Source organism: Dryobates pubescens, chromosome 14 (genome assembly GCF_014839835.1).
Source record: "Dryobates pubescens isolate bDryPub1 chromosome 14, bDryPub1.pri, whole genome shotgun sequence".
Classification (NCBI taxonomy): domain Eukaryota; kingdom Metazoa; phylum Chordata; class Aves; order Piciformes; family Picidae; genus Dryobates; species Dryobates pubescens.
Window position 1 is genome coordinate 19,526,362 of NC_071625.1, and position 23,286 is coordinate 19,549,647.

A 23,286-nucleotide genomic window follows, 5' to 3' on the forward strand; every position below is an offset into this window, starting at 1 on the left:
CTAGGAGCCTGCTCCTTCATGGGCTCCTCTCCAGATGTTGAGGCTTCCTTCAGGGCACATCCACTCACTCCAATGTGAAGTCAGGTACCTCCATGGGCTGCGGGTGGATGTCTGTTCCACCACTAACCTCCATGGGCTACTGGGCATCAAGAAGCTTTACCATGGTCTCCAAGGGGATCTCTGCTCCAGTGTCTGGAGCATCTCACAGAATGGTAGGAAGAGACCTCTGGAGATTGAGTCCAACCCCCCGACAATGACAGTTTATCTAGAGAAGGTCACATAGGAGCACATCCACATGGGTTTTTAATAGAATAGAATAGCATTAGAATAGAATAGCATAGAATAGCATAGAGTAGCGTAGCATAGCATAGCATAGCATAGAATAGAATGGAATAGAATAGAATAAACCAGGTTGGAAGAGACCTTTAAGATCATCGAGTCCAACCTATCATCCAACACTATCTAATCAACTAAACCATGGCATGGCACCAAGCACCCAATCAAGTCTCTAAATGTCTCCAGAGATAGAGACTCCACCATCTCTCTGGGCAGTTCCAGAGAAAAAAATATGCTGAGGTTTTTGCAAGAGTTAAAAAAAAATAAATATTGAAATGGCTTCACTGACATAGCTTAATTTTCCACTTCACCATTTAAGAAGAAAATAACTGGTATTGTTTATGTCAGTGTACACATAGCACAGTTTATATGGGCAAAGTGAAGATAATGAATTAATACAAAGCACATTTAGTGAAGAGAATGTTCCAAATTGGTTTTGGCTGAAATTCCTGTTGTTTGTTTACCTGCATATTTGATTACTCTTCCTTTCTGTCTCTGCATATTTAATTGCTAATTAATTGCTCTGTTAATTTCCTGTGTAATTAATTATTCGCTAATTAATCATTGATTCCCTGCATAGTTCATTAACTTATTGCTTATTTGATTTGTACACTTAATTGACTATAATTTATTGCTCTATTGCTATACCACCTAATTAACAACTGGTTAATCAATTATTGTTTGCTTACTCATAATCTTGTTGGTTAGGCGTATGATCAGCACAGTTTATCCTCTGCTGTCTGACCTCCTTTTCCAGTCATTCTTACTAAAATAATTTTTACTCAGCTGTTTCCATTTCATCTCTGGGCAAAGCACATAAATATTTTGCATGTCCTAATGCGTTTTGGACCTTCACTAGCACTGTTCTCTGTTCACTTCTAGTTTTGTTACAGTTTTACTTCTGTTTGATGTTGTGTGTAATTGGGCACTTTAAACAACCCAGAGACTTTGCAGGATTCTTTTTGCTCTTGTACCTATCTCAAAGTCCTCCATGGGAGGAGTGAGAGGTAAAATGTTATGTGAGTACTGGTTACAGCTACTGAAGAAAGAGACAGCACTTTATCCTGAGCTTTCAGGGAAAACAACTAGCAGGTTGGGAAGCAGAAACAGTGGTTAATAAAACCTCAAAATAGAGATGTCACCTAAATGTTGGTGTTCTCTGTTAGTTAAACCCTCAGGTAAATAAATGCTCATAGGTTTTGTGGTATGCAACTTAAATCTGCATTTACACTTACATTTCATAAAAATGAATAATGCTAACTAGAGCAGCATTGGTTCAAAGCAACCAATTCAAAGGAACATTTCCATTATAAACATACTTCAATCAAAATAGAAGTGTGTGTGCCTGTGTGTGCTCAAGACATCTGAATACCTAAGAAGGAATCCTGCCGAGATCTTAAGACCACGTTGAGAGTATTACACAGTTTACACAGCTACTTGTGTATGTAATACATAGTTCAGAAAACAGAAACAGTATTGGAGTTACCTTTGAGAGATGTCCGCCTTATACTTTTGAGGGAGTTGTATTATTTCTGAAGTAAGAATGTTTTTTCTTTTCAGCTGCAAATAACTGTAAAAGAGAGCCAACTCTGCTGTTGTTAACACTCAGGAAACCTTAAACATGGATTTTTCTGGAGTGAGGTGAACTGTATACTTAGTGTGCCATGAAGGGAGAGGAATAATTTGGAATAGACATAGTGATCTTTGCTTGGGATTGTTTCAAAAACAGCCTCCAAAACACAGCTTCCTTATTCTCTTCCCCTGAAATTCATTGCAGAGTTCAAAAAACAAACAAAACAACCACCAAATAAACAAAAAAATCCCCAAACGACACTAGTTCTGTACTTAGCCAGTTTAATTTGTGGTTTGATTTGTACCTCAAATAGCACTGGGTGTTCCACTTTGATTTCAGTGAGCTTATGTCCCTGATTTTCTTTAGGGAGACAGGGAGAGAGAAGCAATTGAAACCTGTTTCTGGGCCAGGAGTTTCTATGTGTAGCTGAAAAACGAGTGTGCTGTTAAAATCGGCTCCCAGTTGCTGGGTTTCATTGTACACTGAAGAGAGCAGGGACTCTGAAAAATCAAGCTATTAAAGCAAATGATAGTGATTGTAGAAAACAAAAGTTCTCTGAATTCACTGTCAAAAGTTAGTGTGCTCTTTTTTCAGATGGGGTTTTCCAAATTGTTAACTTTATATTAGCCCTTCTTTATTTTTATTTGCTGTCTTGTGGCTTTGCATTCACTTCATAAGCCAATGGCTTAATGTCTTCTATAATTTTACCATACATTAAAAAAAAGCAAAATTGCGACGTCAGAGTCCTGGGAAGCTCAGAGGCTCTGTTAGAGAATTTCCAAGATTTGAGCCAGGCAAATTTTTTGTTGTCCTGTGATGATCTGGGTAGAAGTTTGGCTATTTCTTAATTAATTTGGCGATTTGTTATGAAAATCTTAATTTAACAGTGTAACACTTAATTTCATCTTGTTACTGTCTGTTAACTGTGTTAAGTGAACTGACAATTACTGTGTTAGCTGAACTGAAATCTTAGTACTAATAGTAACATAAATAAACAAATTTGGAAATATTAACACCTTGTTTTCAAATGTGTTTTTCAGGGATCAATGCCATCTTCATGTGTAAACTTTGTAATTTATTTTCACCTAATGAGTCCGAATTATTGTCTCATGTCTCCGAGAAGCATACAGAAGAAGGGAGTAATGTGGATGACATCATTATTCCGCTCCAGCCTCTAACAGTACCCAGAAGTATAAACAAAGATGGAGAAGGTACATTCATAAATTGGGAGGAATGTGATTTTCAAAGTTTCCATAGTTTTTATAATGGTCACTGTACAGCTGCCATCCTGGATTTCATTCAGTGCAGAATAGATTGGAAGACATATATGGATAAACTTAGCATGTGTCAAGTATAGCAAAATCTGTTTTCTGCAGCTCTGAGCTGTGTAACAGCAGTGGAAAACAACCAGGACACCCTGGATGGGGGTGTGTGCTTTTAGGCTTAGGAGTGGTGATGTGCTTTTTGAGTAGTCTAACTTGTTTGTTGTGATTCAGATAATATTAATAGTTCTGTTCCAAAATGGAAGCAGCATGATTCATAATTGATGACTGTCTTTTGATCTGGTCACTGGTAAATAAAGCAATCTGATAGTCAAAGGTTGAATTAGTTATACAGAACAATTTTACTCTGCAGTGGAAGAAATTGTATTCATTCCATTTTAGGCTGATTATAATTGCAATCCCTGGTAATATTAGCAATGGGTTGAAAATAATGCAGACTTTGTAATTGTTTCTTCTTTTAGACCCATACTGAGCAATGGATTCCTGTTCTTGGCAGACCTCTTGCTTAACCCAACTACTTAAATTTTCCAGTTGTTATGATTTCTGTTTTAAAGACTCTGTGCTTATGAATAAAAAACACTCTAATATCATACTTAAAAATTATTAACATATGCATGTGATACTTCTTTTATTTACCATCAGTAATTCAGTAGTTATATTCATTCTATCAACATAAGGAAATATTTTTAATAATGGTCATATAGTGTTCCACTATAGCTGCTATATCCTCAGATGGTTGGTGAGGAAAAATTGCACCAGACTATTATTTCAATGCTTAGAATTAAGAGTGTGTCAGAAGATGACAAATAAATATTAGATCTACATCAAGATTCAAAATACCATTCTGATTTTATTTTAATCATATAGAACTAATTTCTCAGATGTGTGGAATGCATCTTCCTGTTTTAAAACCTTGTTTCCTGTTAATAGCTTCACTAAACTGTATTTCTGAGCACAGTGAGACTGGTACTTTGCAACACAGTCCTTTTAGTAAAAAGGTTCTTTTGTAAACCTTGCGTTTGTGTCAGGGACTATCTTGCACTTTCTGTGTTGTATGGTGTTAATCATACATTGCACGTTTATGAGATTAGTATGGAAGTACCATTCTGATCTGAAACAACAGAAATTAGACCTATACAGCATTTAAGAAAATAACTTTGCAATTCTAATGATGTAAAATATAGCATTCATATGTTAAGCTACATATTCATAAGTTTCCTTTTTCATATTCATAAGTTACATTTCTCATTATTCTCGGTGAATGCTTTTCATCATCTGAAATGATCATACGGTGCCACCATTTTCAGATTATGTGGCCCAACTCTTTGCCATCTGCTGTCAGTAAGAATGTCAAGGTAAATTATTTTCACACAGATTTCAGCTCTTATTCTAGACATACATTAATATTTCTTCTTTCTCACCACAGAGACTGATCAGGGAATTCCGTTCTAAAGGCTCTGTTTTAAAAAACAGAGTATTTCACAGATGAATACAGGAATTTGGAGAGTTCTTGTTTCAAAGCATCAATTTTATTCTTCCCATTATGGAATCTATGATAGATAAAACTTTACATAATCTACAATTCTTTCTCAGGAGACCCTATTTTGTAGGAATGCAATATTGTCACTAAAAGGTGAATTGAATCCTGAATGACAGTCTTACAAATTACATTTTCCTTTTAGCACTCTTTGACTGATAGGTGAAGATCTTTTTGTTCTTTGAAAGCCTGGTTTCCCTTCAGGTATTGGTAAACATTGTAGCGACTCCAGAGCTGGTATAGATGAGTCAATGCTGAGCTGTTAATGGAGCTGTTTGTTCTGCCTGGGTAATAAATTAATGATTTTATAAGTGCTGTGAACAAGCAAAATGCTAGGCAAGTAATGTGTGTTTATTACCCTAATATCATGTTATTGGGAGCGCTATCTACTAAATTTTATTTAGTTAGGCTGCATTCCCATAGTTAGGTTGTGATCTGTTTAGACTTGATTTGTCCTGACCATTTTAGTTGGATGATGTTAAAGCTTTTTTTTTTTTTTTTTTTCTATCAAGTGGAACCAAAGGCAGCAGGCAGTCAATGCTGCTACACAGATTTTGCATAACTCACATTTTGTCTAGCACAGGAGTGTGACAGCTGGAATTACAGCCATATGCATCATTAAACATTTAATTCTGGCATTGTTAATTCAAAGTAGTTTAAGATATGTTTTGTCATGGAAAGAGGGAAACAAGGAGTAAAGAAGCAGGCCTCAGAAGTTCTGGTGAGGTATCAGTTGCCCCTGAGTCCTCCTGTTCTGGTGCACATTGCTGCCCAGCCCTTGCACTAAGCATTTTTAACTCTCAAATGAGAAGTGCTCTAAATTCTCTCACCGGTAGAGTCACTTACAAATATTTGTAGAAGTTACAGATTCTTTATGTGTTTGCCACACCCTTCATACTGACAGTGGTAAGAACTACAGTTTTGTAGACCATGGAAGAGAATCTACCATCAACCTTCTAAATCAGCAGTTTTCACATTTCCACTTGCATACAAGATTCTGTTTCAATTTTTGTCTTAATGTGAAACTGCTGTTTGTTTCTTATTAAGTTTACATTAAAACAGTCAAGAAGAAGCATACTTCTTTTACCTGATACTGCTTCATTTCTTTCTGCTGGGTACTCTGACGAGTGCATTTTAAAAGCTTGAAAAGAGCATCATACACAGAGAATGTGGTGGTTGCATACACTCTTCAAATCCTGGGATTTAATTATCTTAAAGTAAGCTGAGCAGTATCCACATGTCTATTCATTATGTAATGTTTGACACATTGACAAACTGTGACCTTTATACAGGTTGACATGAAGATAAATAATGTTTGCTTGTTTTAATTGCATGTTTAAATTGCACCAAATACTGATTGCTGCAATTGATAAATATGAAAAAGAACATGAATGGTAGCAAAAAGAAGTTTTGAGAGCACTGAACTTACCCCTCACTTTTTTGGCTGATAATTGACAAAACTACTTTCACTAGATTGCAGTAGCACAGAAATTCTGAACACTGCTGATGGAGGTTCCAAAAATGTGAGAGGGTTGCTGTTTTCCTATGCATAATGAGACTTTTAGTGTTCTATATTAAGCAGACAGGTACTCTGTCACTCCTGTGATAAGACAGAATGCTTTATTTTTTAGCCCAATGTCAATTACATGATTAATTCAAAGCTATGGTCTCTGTGTGTGGGTTTTTGTTTGTCTGGTATACTTGCAGGAAATGTGGAACTTATTTTGAATGAGACTCTGCCACCACCTTCTGTTCTCACCTCTTAAAATTCCTTGAGGTCATTTGTTTTTATGTATACTCTAAGCCAACAAGTTTAGTAAGGTCTTTTGACATAAGTATGTGAAAATTATTCAAGATATGTTTGGTTTTATTAATAGTCTTTCCTTTCATGATTTTTCAGACTTGTACATTGTCAGTCTCAATTTATTATCCAGGAAGTATGCTATTGATAATTGATAAAAAGCTTTAGAGAACTTTTTACTCTTTGTTCTTGACATATTTACTGGTTTTGGTGAAAATTTCTGGAAAAGGACCAAGAGAAATGTTTCTCAAAAGAAGCATAATTTATGTATGGTACTGTCAAACTCTTGTAGCTTGAATAATCCCAAGGTACTTTCAAACCTTTGGAACCACAACATTTGCTTAATTACTGGGCATTTCAATTATAACACAGAAGATGTATTTCATACTTCTCCCACCTGTGTTGTCTAAACAACCCAATAACAATAATAAATCCAATCCACGTTAAAAAGCCCCTTGAACTAACAATAAAAGTATGAAATTCTGAGGAGAAAGGAGTTTGTTGGGTTTTTTAAAAATATTTTATTTTGCTGTAACTACTGTAAGCTGAAATTGAAGAATGTTTTATGTTTGCCTGGATTTTTTTTTTCTGGGCGTTTAAAAACAGAGCTCTTGGCAAAGTTTTAGTATGTGCTATTCATTTGTCCGTCTCTGATATTGCAAAGAAGGTGGCTGACAAGCACTTCATACCTGTTCTATTTCACTTAGCACATTTTAGTGCACATTATACTCTGGGGTTTTTTTGCAATTATGACCATATTGAGCTCTTTTACCATTTAATTCTCAGAGCTGGAATTCACGGAACATAAATGAAGGTTCTTAAACTGAGATCTTAGTCACCCTGGGATCTAGAGATGATTCGGGCATTATATCATCTGAACTGCACTCTGAAGAGCAGTTTCTCTGTTCCTTCAATATAGAAGACAAATATTAACTAACTTGAGAGCTCAAGTGTCTAACATTAGATAAAATGAATCCTAAAAGCCTGGAAGAAGCCTGATGCTGCCCTGTTTATCCATACACCATCAGCCAAGCTCTTTTCAATGTGCACTTCTTTTTCTTTTATGCAAAGAAGATATGGCACTTTACTAGATATCTTCTCACACTCAAAAAAATAATTCAAATCTATGCTTTTGCTATTTGTGAGCTGACAGTTTCTTGCAGAAAAGCAAGTTCAAAGTAAATAACTAAAATCTATACAACAGCAATCAGATAATTCCTCAGGAAGCACAGTATAAAGGAGTAAAAAAACCAAGCAAGCAACCTCTGAGATTAACAAGGACAGACTGATCGAGAGTGATTCTTTTCATCACGTTAGATGGAAGTAATTTAGAGCTAGGATGAAATCTCCATAATAACTTAATCACTGTCCAGAATTTCCCCCCACTCCTCAACCTCCAACTTACTGTGTATCTGCTTTTGTTGATGAGGTTTTCTTCAGATCCAATTGGTTTGGTCACTGAAGTGAAGTTACGTCTATGAGCAGAGGATAGCAAGTTGCCTTTTGAAGTATCTCCAGTAGTGATGAGGGAAATACTAAGCAGGAAATACAAGTATAGAGTTTTCTATGTTGTCATCCATTTCTATGTTTGCTACATCTTGCTCATTTTATCAGTTTTCCCTACAGAAATATGGAAATATAAAAGTATGTTGTTATTATTGTGGATGACTGCTGATTTTAATTATTTGAAATACTTGTTAAGGAAACTTTTTTCCTCCTCCAAGACTCCTGTAATTTATTTGTTGCCAACAATTTCATATACCAACTTTTGGCTAGAAAGTGCTAGCAACAAGAAACCACAGGAAATAATTATATCATTACATTTTTAAAAAGAACAATGAACTTCTGGTTTTAAAAAGAGAAACTATTTTCTTCTGAATACATCTCAATCCTTATGCAGTTTCTCTGAGAGTGATTTAAAAAGGCTTTCTTTGGAATGTCAGAACACAGCAGTGCAGCTTGGTAGAATGTGCATGCTGGTAAAGTTCTACAGCAATCAAAAAGAGGGCTTGCAGTGTAATTCCTGTAAAACTGGTACTTTGACATCTGCTGATCTCAGTAACACAAATGTGACTTCTTTGCAGCCACAAGGAATGCCAGCAAATAACACTGGTTAAAAATAAATCTCTATGAAGCTAACTCATTTTTTTAAGCTGTGGGGATAAAGACTGTCAAAGTTCATGTAATATTCCTGTTTTTCAAAGATTAGAATGATATTAGCTAATCAGCTGGTGAATTTAATTACAGCTTTTTCTCATCTTTGTTTTCTAGAGCTTCTTGTAGTGAAGAGGAAAAGGGGCAGACCTAAAGGGTCTACTAAGAAGTTTTGTGTGGATGAAGATGTGGCAGAAAACAACCCTGTTCCAAGTGAAGAAATTCCACCTGGGACTGAAGAAGGACCAGAACTGTCTGAAGTCTCACCAGGCAACTTGGAATGTAGGAAATGCAATCGGAAGTTCTCTAACACACGTCAGCTGAGGAAACATATCTGCATTATTGTTTTAAATGAAGGAGAGGAAGAAGGAGATGGAGGTAAGAAAATATCCAATAAAAATACCTGAAGCATGTTGTGAAACAGTGTGTATCCGTCCTACGATGTGATTGATACCAACTCATAATAACCTCGGTGTAAATTTTAAGTGGAATGAAATTGTCTGTTTGTTTAACACAGAAAGAATGTTGAAGCAAAGCTGAGTATAAAGTCAGACAAGATATTCTAATTATTTTTTAAAAGTCAAAAATGCTTCTTTTCATAAGCAACTGTTTTGAGTCTTTATGCGAGTTTTGTATTTGCATTAAAATTAGGTTTCTGCCTTTGCTATAGTTGATTAGCATGATATCCTGTTGTTTCTTCTTGTAAACAAAATTTGCCATTGATTTTTCTCCAGTTTTCTATTACCCTTTTGTGTCCAGTCTGTCATTATGATACACAACTAGCACGGTTATTTTACTCTTAGTGAGATGTAGAGCTTAACTTCTGCAGGAGAGACTAATTAAAATGAGCTTAGAATATATTAGCAGAGCACAGAAACTCTTGCTTTAATAAAGTACCTAGTTATTTTTTTAGCATCATCAGTTGTATTTTTCAACTGCACATAGTGACCTTTCCTCCAGCTGTCTCACATCTGGCATCACAAATGTTCATGTCTTTTGCTGTTTGTATGTGCTGGGTACTATGTCATTATTTGCAGTATTGCAGCAATGTTGCCTTTTCTAATGTACTTGTAAAAATAATCTCAGATCAGTATAAACTCCAAGTAGCTCTTCTTGACCTGTGAGCTCATTAGAGCTTCTGAATCTTGCCTTCATCTGTTTTGCTACAAAACACACTGGCAGATTTTTCAAAGTAAATTGATTATCCTTTCCCTTCTTCAACAAGAAAAGAAAAGCCTCAATTTTGGGCAGATTAAACTTTTTTTATTTATTCACTGTCAAAAGCAAACCACTCAAACGAAGTGATTCTTGAGCAGCAAATAACAGAGGCTTCCAGTTTTTGGTGACTAGTGCAGCTAGTATGTCTCCAGCCTGAAGCTTCATATCTTGATTACAAACTGTGAAAGTACTGGGGGCTGGGTATTTCAGTCTTCAGACCAGTCTTCAATTACAGGAAAACTTACCACTTCAGGCTTTACCATATTAATGACTATGAATACATAGATGAAAGTAGCATGTACATTAATATTATATTTTAAGAAAATGTGATTACACTATCTCAAAACATTCTGAACCGTGCACAAGAATAGCATGTTCTAGGCATAAAACTGTTTGTTATACTTGAGTTGTTTTACTGAGTCTTTAACATTTGAGCTCTTAAGAATGGAATTGTTGTCAGACTCAGTTTTCATTATGAAGAAAGTTTTGAGAACTATGGGTTAACCTTCTAAATCTGAAGAAAAAAGTTCTTAAGAAAGGTTTCTGAAGAAAATACTTCACATAGCCCTAATTTTCATATTCAGTGCTTAACATCCACGTCCAAGGTTGAAATAGCAATGTTATTTCTGTGGTAATAGTTGTTCACTTCTTGGGTTCACTAACAAATGCATTGTGGTTTGTTCTTTTTTATTTTTCATTAGAATTCCAATATTCAAAAGTTAATAGTGTTACAGGTTAACATGAAGTAGTTTCCCCCTAATTCTTTCTTATAGTGTTGGTGACTGTTTTAACATAATTTCTTTTGTACATAGTTACATTTTTTTTGATGTTTGCTCTTTAGGTAATGATTCTGACGTTGACCTTGACAGGAAGGAAGATGAGCGAGAAAAAACTCCAAAGAGGCCTCGAGTTCAGAAAATAGAGAAGACTCCATCAACTAAGGAGAGTGAACAGATCTCGGGAGCTAAAAATCCTATTATAAGTGTGGTTTTGACAGCTCATGAAGCTATTCCAGGTAATCAGAATCACTGACTATATAACCAAACCTAACTTTATCCATGCAGTCACTTTGGTCTAAGACTTAGGATATTTATTATTTAAAAAATATTTACTATGGTTTCATTATCTCAATACAAAATCTCTGCATCTAGCAGTTACATAACTTTAGAACTACCATCACATTTTTTCATAGGTATGGAAAATGCTGGGTCTAAGCATAGTTGTATGCATTAACATCAAATCATAGAATCATAGAATCAATAAGGTTGGAAAAGATCTCAAAGATCATCAAGTCCAACCTGTCACCCAACATCTCATGACTACTAAACTATGGCTTCAAGTGCCACATCCAGTCCCTTTTTGAACACCTCCAGGGACGGTGACTCCACCACCTCCCTGGGCAGCACATTCCAATGGCCAACAACTCTTTCTGTGAAGAACTTTCTCCTCACCTTGAGCCTAAACATGTAACAAAGAACAGGAAAGTATTTTCCCCCTGAAATATGTTTATTACAACACTTGATTGGTGTGTATATTCATGATAAATATAAATTCACATATAAACCCACAAACAGCTTATAAATATATATACATACACATATATAGATTATATATGTATGTATACACACATATTTATATATATACACTAAGCAAGTGTATATATAGAAATCTTAATATTTATGTATACAAATTGTTTGACAGAAAATATGTATATATAACTGGAAGTCAAGTAACATCCCTATATAATGATTAAATTATTCTTCCTCAGTAAATTTCTATAGTGCCTTTTCAGCAAAGTATTTTGGAATTATTTCGATTTATTTTAAAACTAGACTTGCATTTACCTGTTTATATAAACCATTCCCTCACCTGACAGAATCCGTTTTTCATAGATTTGTGCATATTTTCATCTCTGTGGCTTTATTGTTTTCCTTTTCGTTATTGCCAACATCTCTGACTATTTGTTTTGCTTATAGCTCTCAGAACAAGAGGAACGCATTTATTTATGTTATTGTTGTGGGTTGGAAGCTAGCTGGTTTTTCTATGTTGTTTTTTAATAGCCTTTGATATTGAGATCTGTGATTTTCTTAGACTTTGTTTGCTAAAAGGCGTTTCTAATTGTGATGGTAGAAGAACCGGGATGAGCTTATCTATGAATATTCGGAATATCTTCCTATAGGAAAAAAAAACACAATACTTACTATGTAAAGCCTTCCAGACTTTGACATTCAGGGAGCTGGGGATTGTATATGGATTGTCTTATTTAATACATATCTACATATTTCTCTAAATCCCTTTCTTAATACATTTATATTTTCAGTTTCTGTAACATTACACAGTAATCGTTCTGTAAGATAATTACACAGAGGGTGAAAGTGTACATTCTTTTGTTTTAAGCCTACTGATTGCTTAGTTCTTCAAACTCTTCTTTGTTCATCATTTATGAAATAGAGAATGCTTATGCACACTTTTTTCACAGCATTGCTAATTTTAGAGGTCTCTCCTATATTCCTCTTTCAATCCTCTTTCTTCCCAGCTGGAAGTCTCTGAGATATGTATCCCTTTTCGAACAAAATACTTTGGATTTTGTCTGTGTTGCTGTTCTCTAGTTCTTCTAGACCCTTTTTGTTGTCCATACTTGAAGTTGTAGGAAGGTCACAGAATTTACTTGGATTTTAATACAAATTTGTTTGATAATGTTTCCTGTTGTTTCTAATCTATTTCTAATAATTCCTTCCATTGTGATTATCTTTTTGATTGTTGATAAGTACTGGAGAGCTTTATAGTGAAAGGCAAGCTACTTTCTAAGGGATGGACTGTAAGAGATTAGAGGCCATCACCGAGTTTGAGCCAGAGATAGGGCACACTGAGTAATGCTTGTCTATAGAAGTTGCTGTCAGAATGTTGTGAGGAACTCAAACCTTATTAGTCTTAAAGCTGATTGACTTAGAACAGATGGTATTAACTGAAAAGAGGAAAATGAAAGGCATAAATAAACTAGTAAACTAAAGTCCATTCTGCATTTAAAATAGAGATACAATAGTTCTGAAGGAAGGATTTTTGTGAAGGAAATTATCGGTACAGTTAACTTCTTTTTTTCCTCCTGGTATTTGTGTATTCTGTGTTCTTGAAATGATTGCCCAGGGAAAACAGTTAGGAAAACTTTTATCTTCATTATTGAACATAAAATATTCTTAATGGAAAACGAGTCCTTGTATGTATTTGTCTTGTTTCACATTTTCCCTTGGCCTATGTCTCCTTTTAAAGACACAAATACTGAGGACATTCTTTTGGGGTGTGGGACAGGGTTCACTAACTGCTAAGTTGGGTGCAGCCAAAAAAACATGTTTCTCACTGTAATCATTAGTTCATGATACAGCAGTGATTGCTGTGGCTACTGTCAGTTAGTAGGTCATACTTAGTATCCCAAGTGATCCCAAGATCCCAACATTTAATGTTTCTTAATGCTTCTGTGTCTTCTAAGAGTAGCAAGTGAATACCTAACATGAGGGAATGTGATTACTTCTAGCAAGTACTCTATCAGTATGTTTGAAGAACTGCATCACTCTAGGTTTTTAGAGGTACTTGTCTTTCTGTAGGCTATAGTGCTAGGATTACCTGGAGCATTCTGTCCACTCTAGTATGCAAAATACTACTTACCTAGTCCATCTAATTTAGGTGTTTAAAATTTAATACTGATAACATAAAAGCCTATTAAACAGTTTAACAATCTTTTCAGGAAATGCTTAAAACATCCTGAAAGGCAGAAGGGCAACAGAGGAGGTTCAGTGCAGAGCATTTAATGAGGATCTTTGTCTCACATTCAGGAAATGGGAGGCCCAAAAGAGGTAACCATGCATGTAGAGCAGTTCAAGATCTATTTTCTTTTACCTGGTCATTCAAAATAAAGGGGATCTTGCTTCTATTTTTAAAATATTTGATTATGGGAGCACTGGTCTGGTGTCTAATGTCTGTTGTATCATCTTTACACTGAACCCACTGATTGAACCACATCTCCTGTTCTGTAGTGACAAGCTCCTGTCTCCCTGGAATACTGCAAGGCAATTTTGGGCATGCAGTCCTGCTAAGAACCTGGCAGTTGTGGGAGAGTGAGTGACAGGAAGAATAGAAATTACAGCACTCTGTTAACATTTAGGTTGAAAACGTGGAAGATCAATTCTGATCAGCTAAAAGTAGTATTAAAAAGCAGTAGTCAAAACGTGCCATATTTAATCCAGCCAGTTAAGCGAACAACAGAGCTATTACAATCTGTTTATTTACAGAGTTGGCTAATGTCCCATCTGACAATAAAAAAAAAAGGCTTTAATAGCCTTACATACTTGTCAATGGCCTCTTCTCAAAATATCTCTATTTGCTACTTTAAATCACTCTGAAGAGGCAAATGGATCTCCCATCTTTCTCCCTTGTCTCCAGCACTGCTTTCCTCAGCTTAATGTTCTGAAGTCTTTCACACATGTCACTGGGTAACTGTTGCTTATCACTGATTTGTCCCAAATACTCCACCTGCCTTTTCCATGATGCTTTTGACAGTCTGCAGGCTAAAAGAGTTTAGGGAAGCTAGTCAGTAATTTGCTAACCAGTGAGTTTTCTTTGGACTGTGTAACTCTTTGTGATTTAGTTTTGTTGTACTTAGAATTGTTGTTTCAGAGACTTCATGTTAATACTGCATATATTTTGTAAATAATACCTTCAGGAATGTGCTCTTTGAGTAGAACAAGAATTAATTTCATCCTGTTGTTAAAGGAATAGCTCATACATAATGCTTTGAACTTCTTTCTATTCAGGCGTTTCTTTTTATATGTACTTATATATGAATAACTATGAGAATCTATTAAAAATATTGACTGTCTCTTACTTTCCAGGCCCTTTATAGGCTCTTATGTCTCAGATTTTTTATATTCTTATTGTAAATTCCCATTGAACATGTGAGTAGGTGAGTTGCAAGTTAAAAAGGAGAGGATCAATTGATAACGGGTTCTTGGTTTGATACACATGAGGTTTGAGGTTTGTTTTTTTCAGGGCAAATTAATATTTAAATGGATTCTCATTACCATCAGTGATAATTATTGGTGCCCAGCATTAAACTTTTCCTTCCATTGTTTAGAAAATAAAGAACACACAGCTAAGTTATCTCAATTGAATCACATCTTATTTATGCTTATTTATGCTTCAACCACTCATAGAGCTCTGCAGGATATGATCTGATCCTGTTGCATTCAGAAGTGCCCTTTTACTCCTGCTTCTAATGGAGACTGAGAAGTGCATATGGAACACACTCTTTTATTCTGAGGGGTGGCAGCATGCCCCAATATGTAAGCAGTTAGAGATCTGTTTAAAGTAAAGAAGTGACAACTTCTAAATGTAGACTAAACAGTGTCGCTTCCTCAGCCTTATTTGTGGAGCTGATTAAGCAGCTTGGATGAAGTTTTCAAAGGATATAGTATTAGGCAGAAACAGAAAAAGATAAAAAGGTTGAAGTATTTGGTTATAGGATCTCATAAAAGTAGCATCAAGCACCAGTAATAAACCTCAGAACCAGCAGCCCTGGCATGTTACTGAAGCACATCTGTGGTATAAGTACTGACATTTTCTGGAAGTATAGCCATTGTTTTATGCACATGAATTTAACAACAGAAACTAAAATAGTTGAACTGATGATTACAGAGTTGTTTCTATTTGTATATTATAGACAGTGAGCATTTTAATATGAAATTTTTAACAGGCATTTTTTGTTCTTACTTTTAGGAGCCACAAAAATTGTTCCTGTTGAGGCTGCTCCACAGGAAAGTGAACCCACAACTCTAGAGGCAACAGTTCAAGACCCATCACATCGGAGAGGATATCAAGAATATGCCATTCAGCAAACCCCATATGAACAGGCAATGAAATCAAGCAGGTGATTTTCAAGTACTTATATTTGTGCTCATACAAAATATGAACAAAATATATTCTGAGCCTTTTGAATATAGAAATGGCTGAAAACAATCGGTACATGAGCTGTAGCATTTAAAAAGCCTTTGGAGAATATCTTACTTTAAAATAAACATTTCTGTCTGTTATGAGTACCTGGGAAAATGTTGCCACTTCGTGTCAACAAGCTTCAGTGTTGTTAATATAACTGGTTTGGTTTCGTTTTAGGTTGGGTCCGACTCAGCTGAAGATTTTTACATGTGAATACTGTAACAAGGTGTTCAAATTTAAACACTCCCTCCAAGCACATTTGAGGATTCATACCAATGAAAAACCTTACAAGTGTTCTTACTGCAGCTACGCCAGTGCAATCAAAGCCAACCTTAATGTTCACATGCGGAAACACACAGGGGAGAAGTTTAGCTGTGATTATTGCACGTTCACTTGTCTCAGCAAAGGCCATCTCAAAGTCCATATTGAAAGAGTTCATAAGAAAATTAAACAGCATTGTCGCTTCTGTAAAAAGAAGTACTCTGATGTTAAAAACTTGATCAAACACATCAAGGAAACACATGACCTTCAAGATAAAAAGGTGAAAGATGTTTTTGATGAGCTTCGCTTGATGACACGAGAAGGCAAAAGACAACTTCTTTATGACTGCCACATTTGTGAACGCAAATTCAAAAATGAGCTCGATCGAGACCGTCACATGCTCGTACATGGTGATGAAAGGCCTTTTGCATGTGAGCTCTGTGGTCATGGAGCCACTAAATACCAAGCCCTTGAGCTTCACGTTCGAAAGCACCCATTTGTATACGTGTGTTCTGTGTGCCTGAAGAAATTTGTCAGTTCTATAAGACTCCGTGCGCACATCAAAGATGCACATGCAGATTTACAGGAGACTTCTGTTTTTAACAGTTCCATCAATCAGAGTTTCTGCCTTCTTGAACCAGGAGGTGATATCCAGCCAGAAGCCCTTGGTGAACAGCTAACACAAAGTGCAGCTGAGCTGACTGTCATGAATACTGATGCTATTAACATAACACAATCATCTGATAATAAAGGTGGATCAACAGCTGTAGATGTAAATGGTCAACATAATGGTGACTTGAAAAGCGTTACTGTCTCTTCCTCAGAATTTGAAAATCCTCTGGTGGGCAATGCAGCAGAGACACTGTGCAGGACAGCAGATGTAGCAGTCCCAAACATTCAGTCCAGTGTGGCATCAGACTGCTTTCTGCTGAAGAACAGTATGTCTGCTCCTAATGAGTTAAAAGTTTCTCCGGCAAATGAAGAGGAAGATAATCACTGCAGTCCTGTAAATGGGCAGGGTGAAGAAATTCGGCTTTTGCTGTCTGAGGTCAAAAGTTTAAATCCGAGTCAGAACAATACAATGACTGAGAACCTTTCAGTCTGTGAGGAGAGAAATCAATCTGTTCCATCTAGTGACTCAGAAACAAGCAATCTGCCAATTCAAAATTCAGCAGAAACCACAAACCCTTTGCCAGCACCAGAAGTTAATGCAGCCACCAGTCCACAGGCAGCCTCTTCTAATACGTCAGATAGTGGGACTGGAACTCTTGCCTTTACGCAGATCTTGAATAGCTTACAGAAGAGGCAGATGAACACAGAGTTGTGTGAAAAAATAAGGAAGGTTTATGGAGACTTAGAATGCGAATATTGTGGTAAGGAGCAGTAGAATTATGTTTGTTTGGGCTTTTAAAAATGTTTTATTGTGGGTCATCTTTTTCCTTCTCCTCTGGTTTACAGAATTTGATGTATCTGTGTATCTTTGTAACAGTATTAATGTTGTGCTTCTGTATGCATTCTGGAATTCAATGAGGTTTACTTTTTGCCTTCTCCAAAGAACACTAGTGGGATAATAGCAAAGCAATGCTTTGCTAGACTCAATTTTTTGTTGCTGTGAAACTGGATAGAATTAGATTATTTCTGTCTGTGTGCCTCTCCCCACCTCATAAGTTTCACTGGGGCCAAGCACAGCAGATTTAGGCATGTGATCAGAATTTGTCAGTCCATGCTTTAATGCTTAAGCTTTGTTACTAGCTTAGTATAAAATTCAGAGGTTTTTCCATATACTGTGAGAGGATTATAGTAATACACATCTTATACAAGAGATATAGATATACACTTGCATAGTTTTTACCTTTTTTAATCTTTTTTCCAGTATCAGATCAAGACTGTTCTGATTATAGTTTTTATTTTTTAACCTTATGAAAGTGGGAGTTATGCACCATTCCCATTTGAAAATTTTCATTTACACAAGTGGAAAGGGAACAAGTTGGAATTTAAGTTGTACTCTTCACTCTTGAGAACAGAAAAGAAAATGTGAGGAAATCAGGTGTTTAGAACACCATAACATTGTACATTAAATGAATTGCTATGCACTTTTTAATGTCAATGTGGAAGAAAGGCTTTTTAGGAAGGAACAACATGAAAGGAAGTAACAAAAAAGATTTTTACTATTTCTTTCAGTGTACAGTTGCATTCAGATTCTTTGTGTAGAAGAACAGATTTAAAGGATATTCTCATTAGGAAAAAGACCATTGATTTGTATTAAAGCTGCCTTTGTTAGGCAGTTTCAAGACATACAATACAATCTTTTTAGACAAAAATGTGTTTTAAGTAGTGGAGAGTCTTTAGGACAAGTTTTTGTTGACGTCAAAAGGGACAGGGTTCAAACAGTGTGCTTTGCCCTGAGAGAAGATGGGTATGCATTGGAATTTTCCCTAAAATTTGTTTAGAGGTTTCTTTCCTCACGTTTGATTTTTATTTTCAGGCAAGTTGTTTTGGTACCAAGTGCATTATGACATGCATGTCCGTACTCATACTCGAGAACATTTATATTACTGCTCCCAGTGCAATTATTCTTCCATCACCAAAAACTGTCTGAAGCGTCACGTCATTCAGAAGCACAGCAATATTCTGCTGAAATGTCCCACGGAACATTGTGATTACTCTACTCCAGATAAATACAAGCTCCAGGCGCATCTTAAAGTTCACACAGAACTGGTAAGTAGCAAACCAAATAGTGTATTTATCTGAATTCAGTGTTATCATCATAGTGTTTCAAATCACCTGGCAATATTTGAAGACATAGATAAGAGTACTTACCCAAGTGCTCTCTAGATGCTTCTATGCAGGGAGATACATGAGCTACAGCAATTAGAAACTTGGTTCATCTTGTAGTAATTTCAAGTAGAGTATGTTGGTATCCATTTTTGCCCTTTGATTTTCCCATTATTCTCAGATTCTTTGGGTTTAAATAAAGCGAGGTCTGTTACTATTGTTACTTAACTACATTCCATGGACTTTGTAAATAGATGACTGGTGTAAAACGCAAGTATATTCCCCTCTTAATTACTATAGATGGAAGTCATTGAGAGTCATGTGTCCAGTTCTGGGCCCCTCAGTTTAAGAAGGACATTGAGACACTTGGACGTGTCCAGAGAAGGGCAATGAGGCTGGGGAGAGGCCTTGAGCACAGCCCTGTGAGGAGAGGCTGAGGGAGCTGGGATTGTTTAGCCTGGAGAAGAAGAGGCTTAGAGGAGACCTTATTGCTCTCTACAACTACCTGAAGGGTGGTTGTAGCCAGGAGGGGGTTGGTCTCTTCTCCCAGGCAACCAGCACCAGAACAAGAGGACACAGTCTTATGCTCCGCCAGGGGAAGTTTAGGCTGGAGGTAAGGAGAAAGTTCTTCACCAAGAGAGTTGTTAGCCATTGGAATGTGCTGCCCAGGAAGGTGGTGGAGTCACCTTCCCTGGAGGTGTTCAAGAGGGGATTGGACGTGGCACTTGGTGCCATGGTCTAGTCATGAGGTCTGTGGTAACAGGTTGGACTTGATCTTTGAGGTCTCTTCCAATCTTGGTGATTCTGTGATTCTGTGGAAAGATATATTTATTGGGTTTTTTTAAACTAATGGCTTGACCTAGTTGCGACCAATCTCTTTGAAGATCTATAATTTTATGTTGTGGGTATGAAGATGAGGAGATGACATATTAAAGGCTCCTGTTGTATTCAGTAAGCCATCCAGCCATGAATGCCACTGTGTTACCAAGAAGTCTACCCTACTTCTCCAATGTGCCTTTTAACACGTTTTCTTTGAGAAAAGAAATGCAAACGGTGCATGCCTCACTAGAGGACCTCCATGCAAGACACTGCTTTGTGATCTTTCTCTGATCCAACAGTCTTTTGAGGAAAACCACATTGTTTGGATTTGGTTTTAAAATTTAAATATATATATATATATATTGTTATATTCAGAATAAGAACTGTCTTAGAACGAAGGAGTGAAATTTGTATTCTTCATTGTTGATTAAAATAGTTTTTTTAAGAAGTGGGATTATTTACATACTTTTCCTGGAAGATTAAGAAAAGTAATTATTTTCTTTGTATCAGTGTTGCCCAGCTTTTTCTTCTTCTTGCGTTATTGTTTTGCATGAGTGCCCCAGATAGATTAAGCTATTGTCAGAAAAAGTCTGCATTACCATCAGTGACTTTTCCCACCACATGGCAAGATCATTTCTGCTTGCAAGGTGTAAGCGATCTAGGACATTCTAGATTTGTGCATACCCAGAGAGAGTATGGTATGCATACACTGACAAAGTGTGTGAGCACAGGGGAATTCTTTCCCATTCCAGACTGACCTCCTAGAAAGGCATGTTTGGCAAGTGCTTGCTCTCTGAGCATAATAAATTTAGTCCAGTTTTGATTGGAATCTTTCTTGAAGACCTTCTGCAGTGCTGAGGTGGAACATCATACCATTATATGTGAAGGTACTGGTATTGAACAAAATAAAATTTGGAATTTCAAAAAACATTTGACAAGCATGTTATTTGTAATTAAACTTGCTTGACTGATACTGCCAGGAAAAGGGCATGAACTACATTTTTGGGTGTTAAAAATTTATGCAGTACAGTACTTCCAAAAGACAATCCTTCTATCTCCTGAATTTGAGTCTTACTTCACCAGAGGAGAAAATACCAGTTGTTTAATTTCAAGGCTCACTCTTCTATCCTTTAAGACTGATGACATAGTCACACAGATGGGCGTCTCCTCATTCTTTAGACAACATTATGGTTTTTGATGGCATTGTTTTGTAAAGAGTCTTACACATCCTTGATAGAATGCACCACATATAGCAAATTCATCTCAAGCACATGAGAGAGCTATATCACAACTGTTTACATACTGTGATAAATGATGTTACATTTTTATAGTGAAATGTGATGCCTGAGTTAAGGATTCATGCTAGTTTTCCCCAGACATGAGCAATTTCTGTGTAGCAACTTAATAAATTTGTTAACTTACAGTGCCTAGTGGTTTCAGGTCATCTGTAGTCAGCAGGTAGGCTCTTAGACAGTATTTCCAAAACTGGTAAGAGTCCAGGACCTTTGTTATGTTGCCTCCAAATGCCTCTTTCGTAACGAACGAGTCTGTTTCTTTTTGATACAGTAATCTTTCTTTCATGTTCTTAAAATTTTCTGTCCTGAAATAACTAGTGAAATGTCTGTTCTATCACATTTTACAGTGATTTCTTGGTGGTCTGACAGGTATGCATCTCCACCAGGTGATGTGTTATCTGGTTGTCTGCCTAGTTGTCAGGACTAACTAGACTTCACTCTATCTGTTGTTTTGATAACCCATTCAAATGTTATCTGGTCAGTGCAGAGGTGATTAGATGCCCCAATCCTTTGGTTGAGTGTCCAGTGTGGTGTCAGCAGGTGCTTCTGGAAAGAACATCCTCTTCAATTTATGTAATAACTGGCAAAGATTATTTTGAGTACTTTTCCAATTAATGGACAAAAGTCCTACATTTTAATGTGGAACTAGATCCATTTGTTAAAAACATTAAAAATACACTTACAGTAAAATTACATATAGGACAAAATTGCATCAAAACTCTCCAGTTCAGCTTCTGTGATAGTGTTATGTCTATTATCATATTAGTGACACTGATAAAAGCCAGAGTAATCTGTAAATTTTTAAATCAAAATAGTAGAATAATACTGTATTGGTAATACATAAAGTGCTGCATATTTATAAAGTAGATAGAAATGTAGACACTGAATAAATAAGGGCATCTGTTCCTGTTACCTCTTCTGTTCCATTTCAGGCCACGAAGCAGTGCTATAAATACTCATAGTGGTGGATGTCTTTAGAATAATGAGATCTGATTCTTTGGTTTCAGAAGGGTGAACTTGTGGGAAAAAAATGGAAAAAAAAAAGTGAATATTATTGCTTATATGAAATACATTTTCTTCTATTATGTGATTTGATCTTTCGACTTGATTCTGTAAAGAGTCAGTCAGAAGATAATACTTACATTTATTGTGTATTTTCTCATTCTGTAAGTTGGAGCCCCTCATTCATGAGGATTAATGATGTGCTTAGAATACTTTAATATTTCTCCTTCACTTATTTCACTATAAATGTCTTCATTTTTTTCCTTAAAAGCTCAGCCTTCAATTATAACTTTGTGGAGGACCATGTATTACTGCATAATGACTATAGTGATTATACCAGTGGACTGATAATGCAGTCTTTTTCTTCTCTTTCTTGTTTAAGGATAAAAAGACTTATTCCTGTCCAGTGTGTGAGAAGTCATTTTCTGAAGATCGACTTATAAAATCTCACATCAAGACAAATCACCCTGGTAAGAAAAAAAGCAAGAAAAATTTCTCAGTATATTGCAATAAATGGATAAAGGTTTAGAATGAGCAGTGCACTGTGATTTCATTCCAAAGAAATAGTCTGTGTCTAATTTAACTGGTTTAGAGTAAGAATTTTATTGAGTTTGCAGATGTTAGAATTTAGGATCTGAAAAGTTACTCGTGTGTTGTGGAGTACATTAAGTAGCTGTGCTAAGAAATCTGTCTTCATTTGGTAAAGGACTAATTTCTAGCAGAGGACCTAGGTGAACTCAGATTAAGCATTTGGAGGTTTCAATTAGGCATATAGACATCCTGTAACAACCCATGAGATATAAAATTCCCATTGGCTGTACATAAACTGACATAAATGTGTTAATTGCACCTTATTTTGTCTGTGGGTAATTACTATGAATGCAGAGGCCCTGGAGCTGGCTATACATATCCGCAGTTAGTGTGTGGCAGGGCTTTGCCTTCAGGGCCAGCTGAGCTCTGCAGCAGTGCTCTTGCTAGAATCAGCTGTGATGTAGCATGTATTAAGCTGGATCTAGCAGGCCTCGCTGGATCTAATCTAGCCAGTGCAGTCCATTCAAACTGTGTTTATACCTTGTGTTGTAGTGACCTGATTTTATAGAATCAATAAGGTTGTAAAAGACCTCAGAGATCATCAAGTCCAACCTATCACCCAACACCTCATGACTAAGTAAACCATGGCTTCAAGCGCTGCGTCCAATCCTTTTTTGAACACTTCCAGGGATGGTGACTCCACTACGTCCCTGGGCAAT

At 36.3% G+C, this 23,286-nt stretch overlaps 1 protein-coding gene across 3 annotated transcripts in view; it reads left to right on the forward strand.

The window, feature by feature from the left end:
* ZFAT (zinc finger and AT-hook domain containing) overlaps positions 1-23,286 on the forward strand; it is a 106,530-nt gene that overhangs the window by 48,091 nt on the left and 35,153 nt on the right. For 2 of the 3 annotated variants that reach the window (XM_054167471.1, XM_054167470.1), the window contains exons 2-8: positions 2,950-3,120; positions 8,802-9,062; positions 10,744-10,917; positions 15,669-15,819; positions 16,062-17,518; positions 18,631-18,863; positions 22,419-22,506. In XM_054167471.1, the coding sequence (XP_054023446.1) occupies positions 2,967-3,120; positions 8,802-9,062; positions 10,744-10,917; positions 15,669-15,819; positions 16,062-17,518; positions 18,631-18,863; positions 22,419-22,506 (2,518 nt within the window). In that variant the 5' untranslated portion in view covers positions 2,950-2,966. Of the gene's footprint in view, positions 1-2,949; positions 3,121-8,801; positions 9,063-10,743; positions 10,918-13,655; positions 13,751-15,668; positions 15,820-16,061; positions 17,519-18,630; positions 18,864-22,418; positions 22,507-23,286 lie in introns of those variants that run through there. The other variant, XM_054167472.1, reaches the window with a different exon arrangement.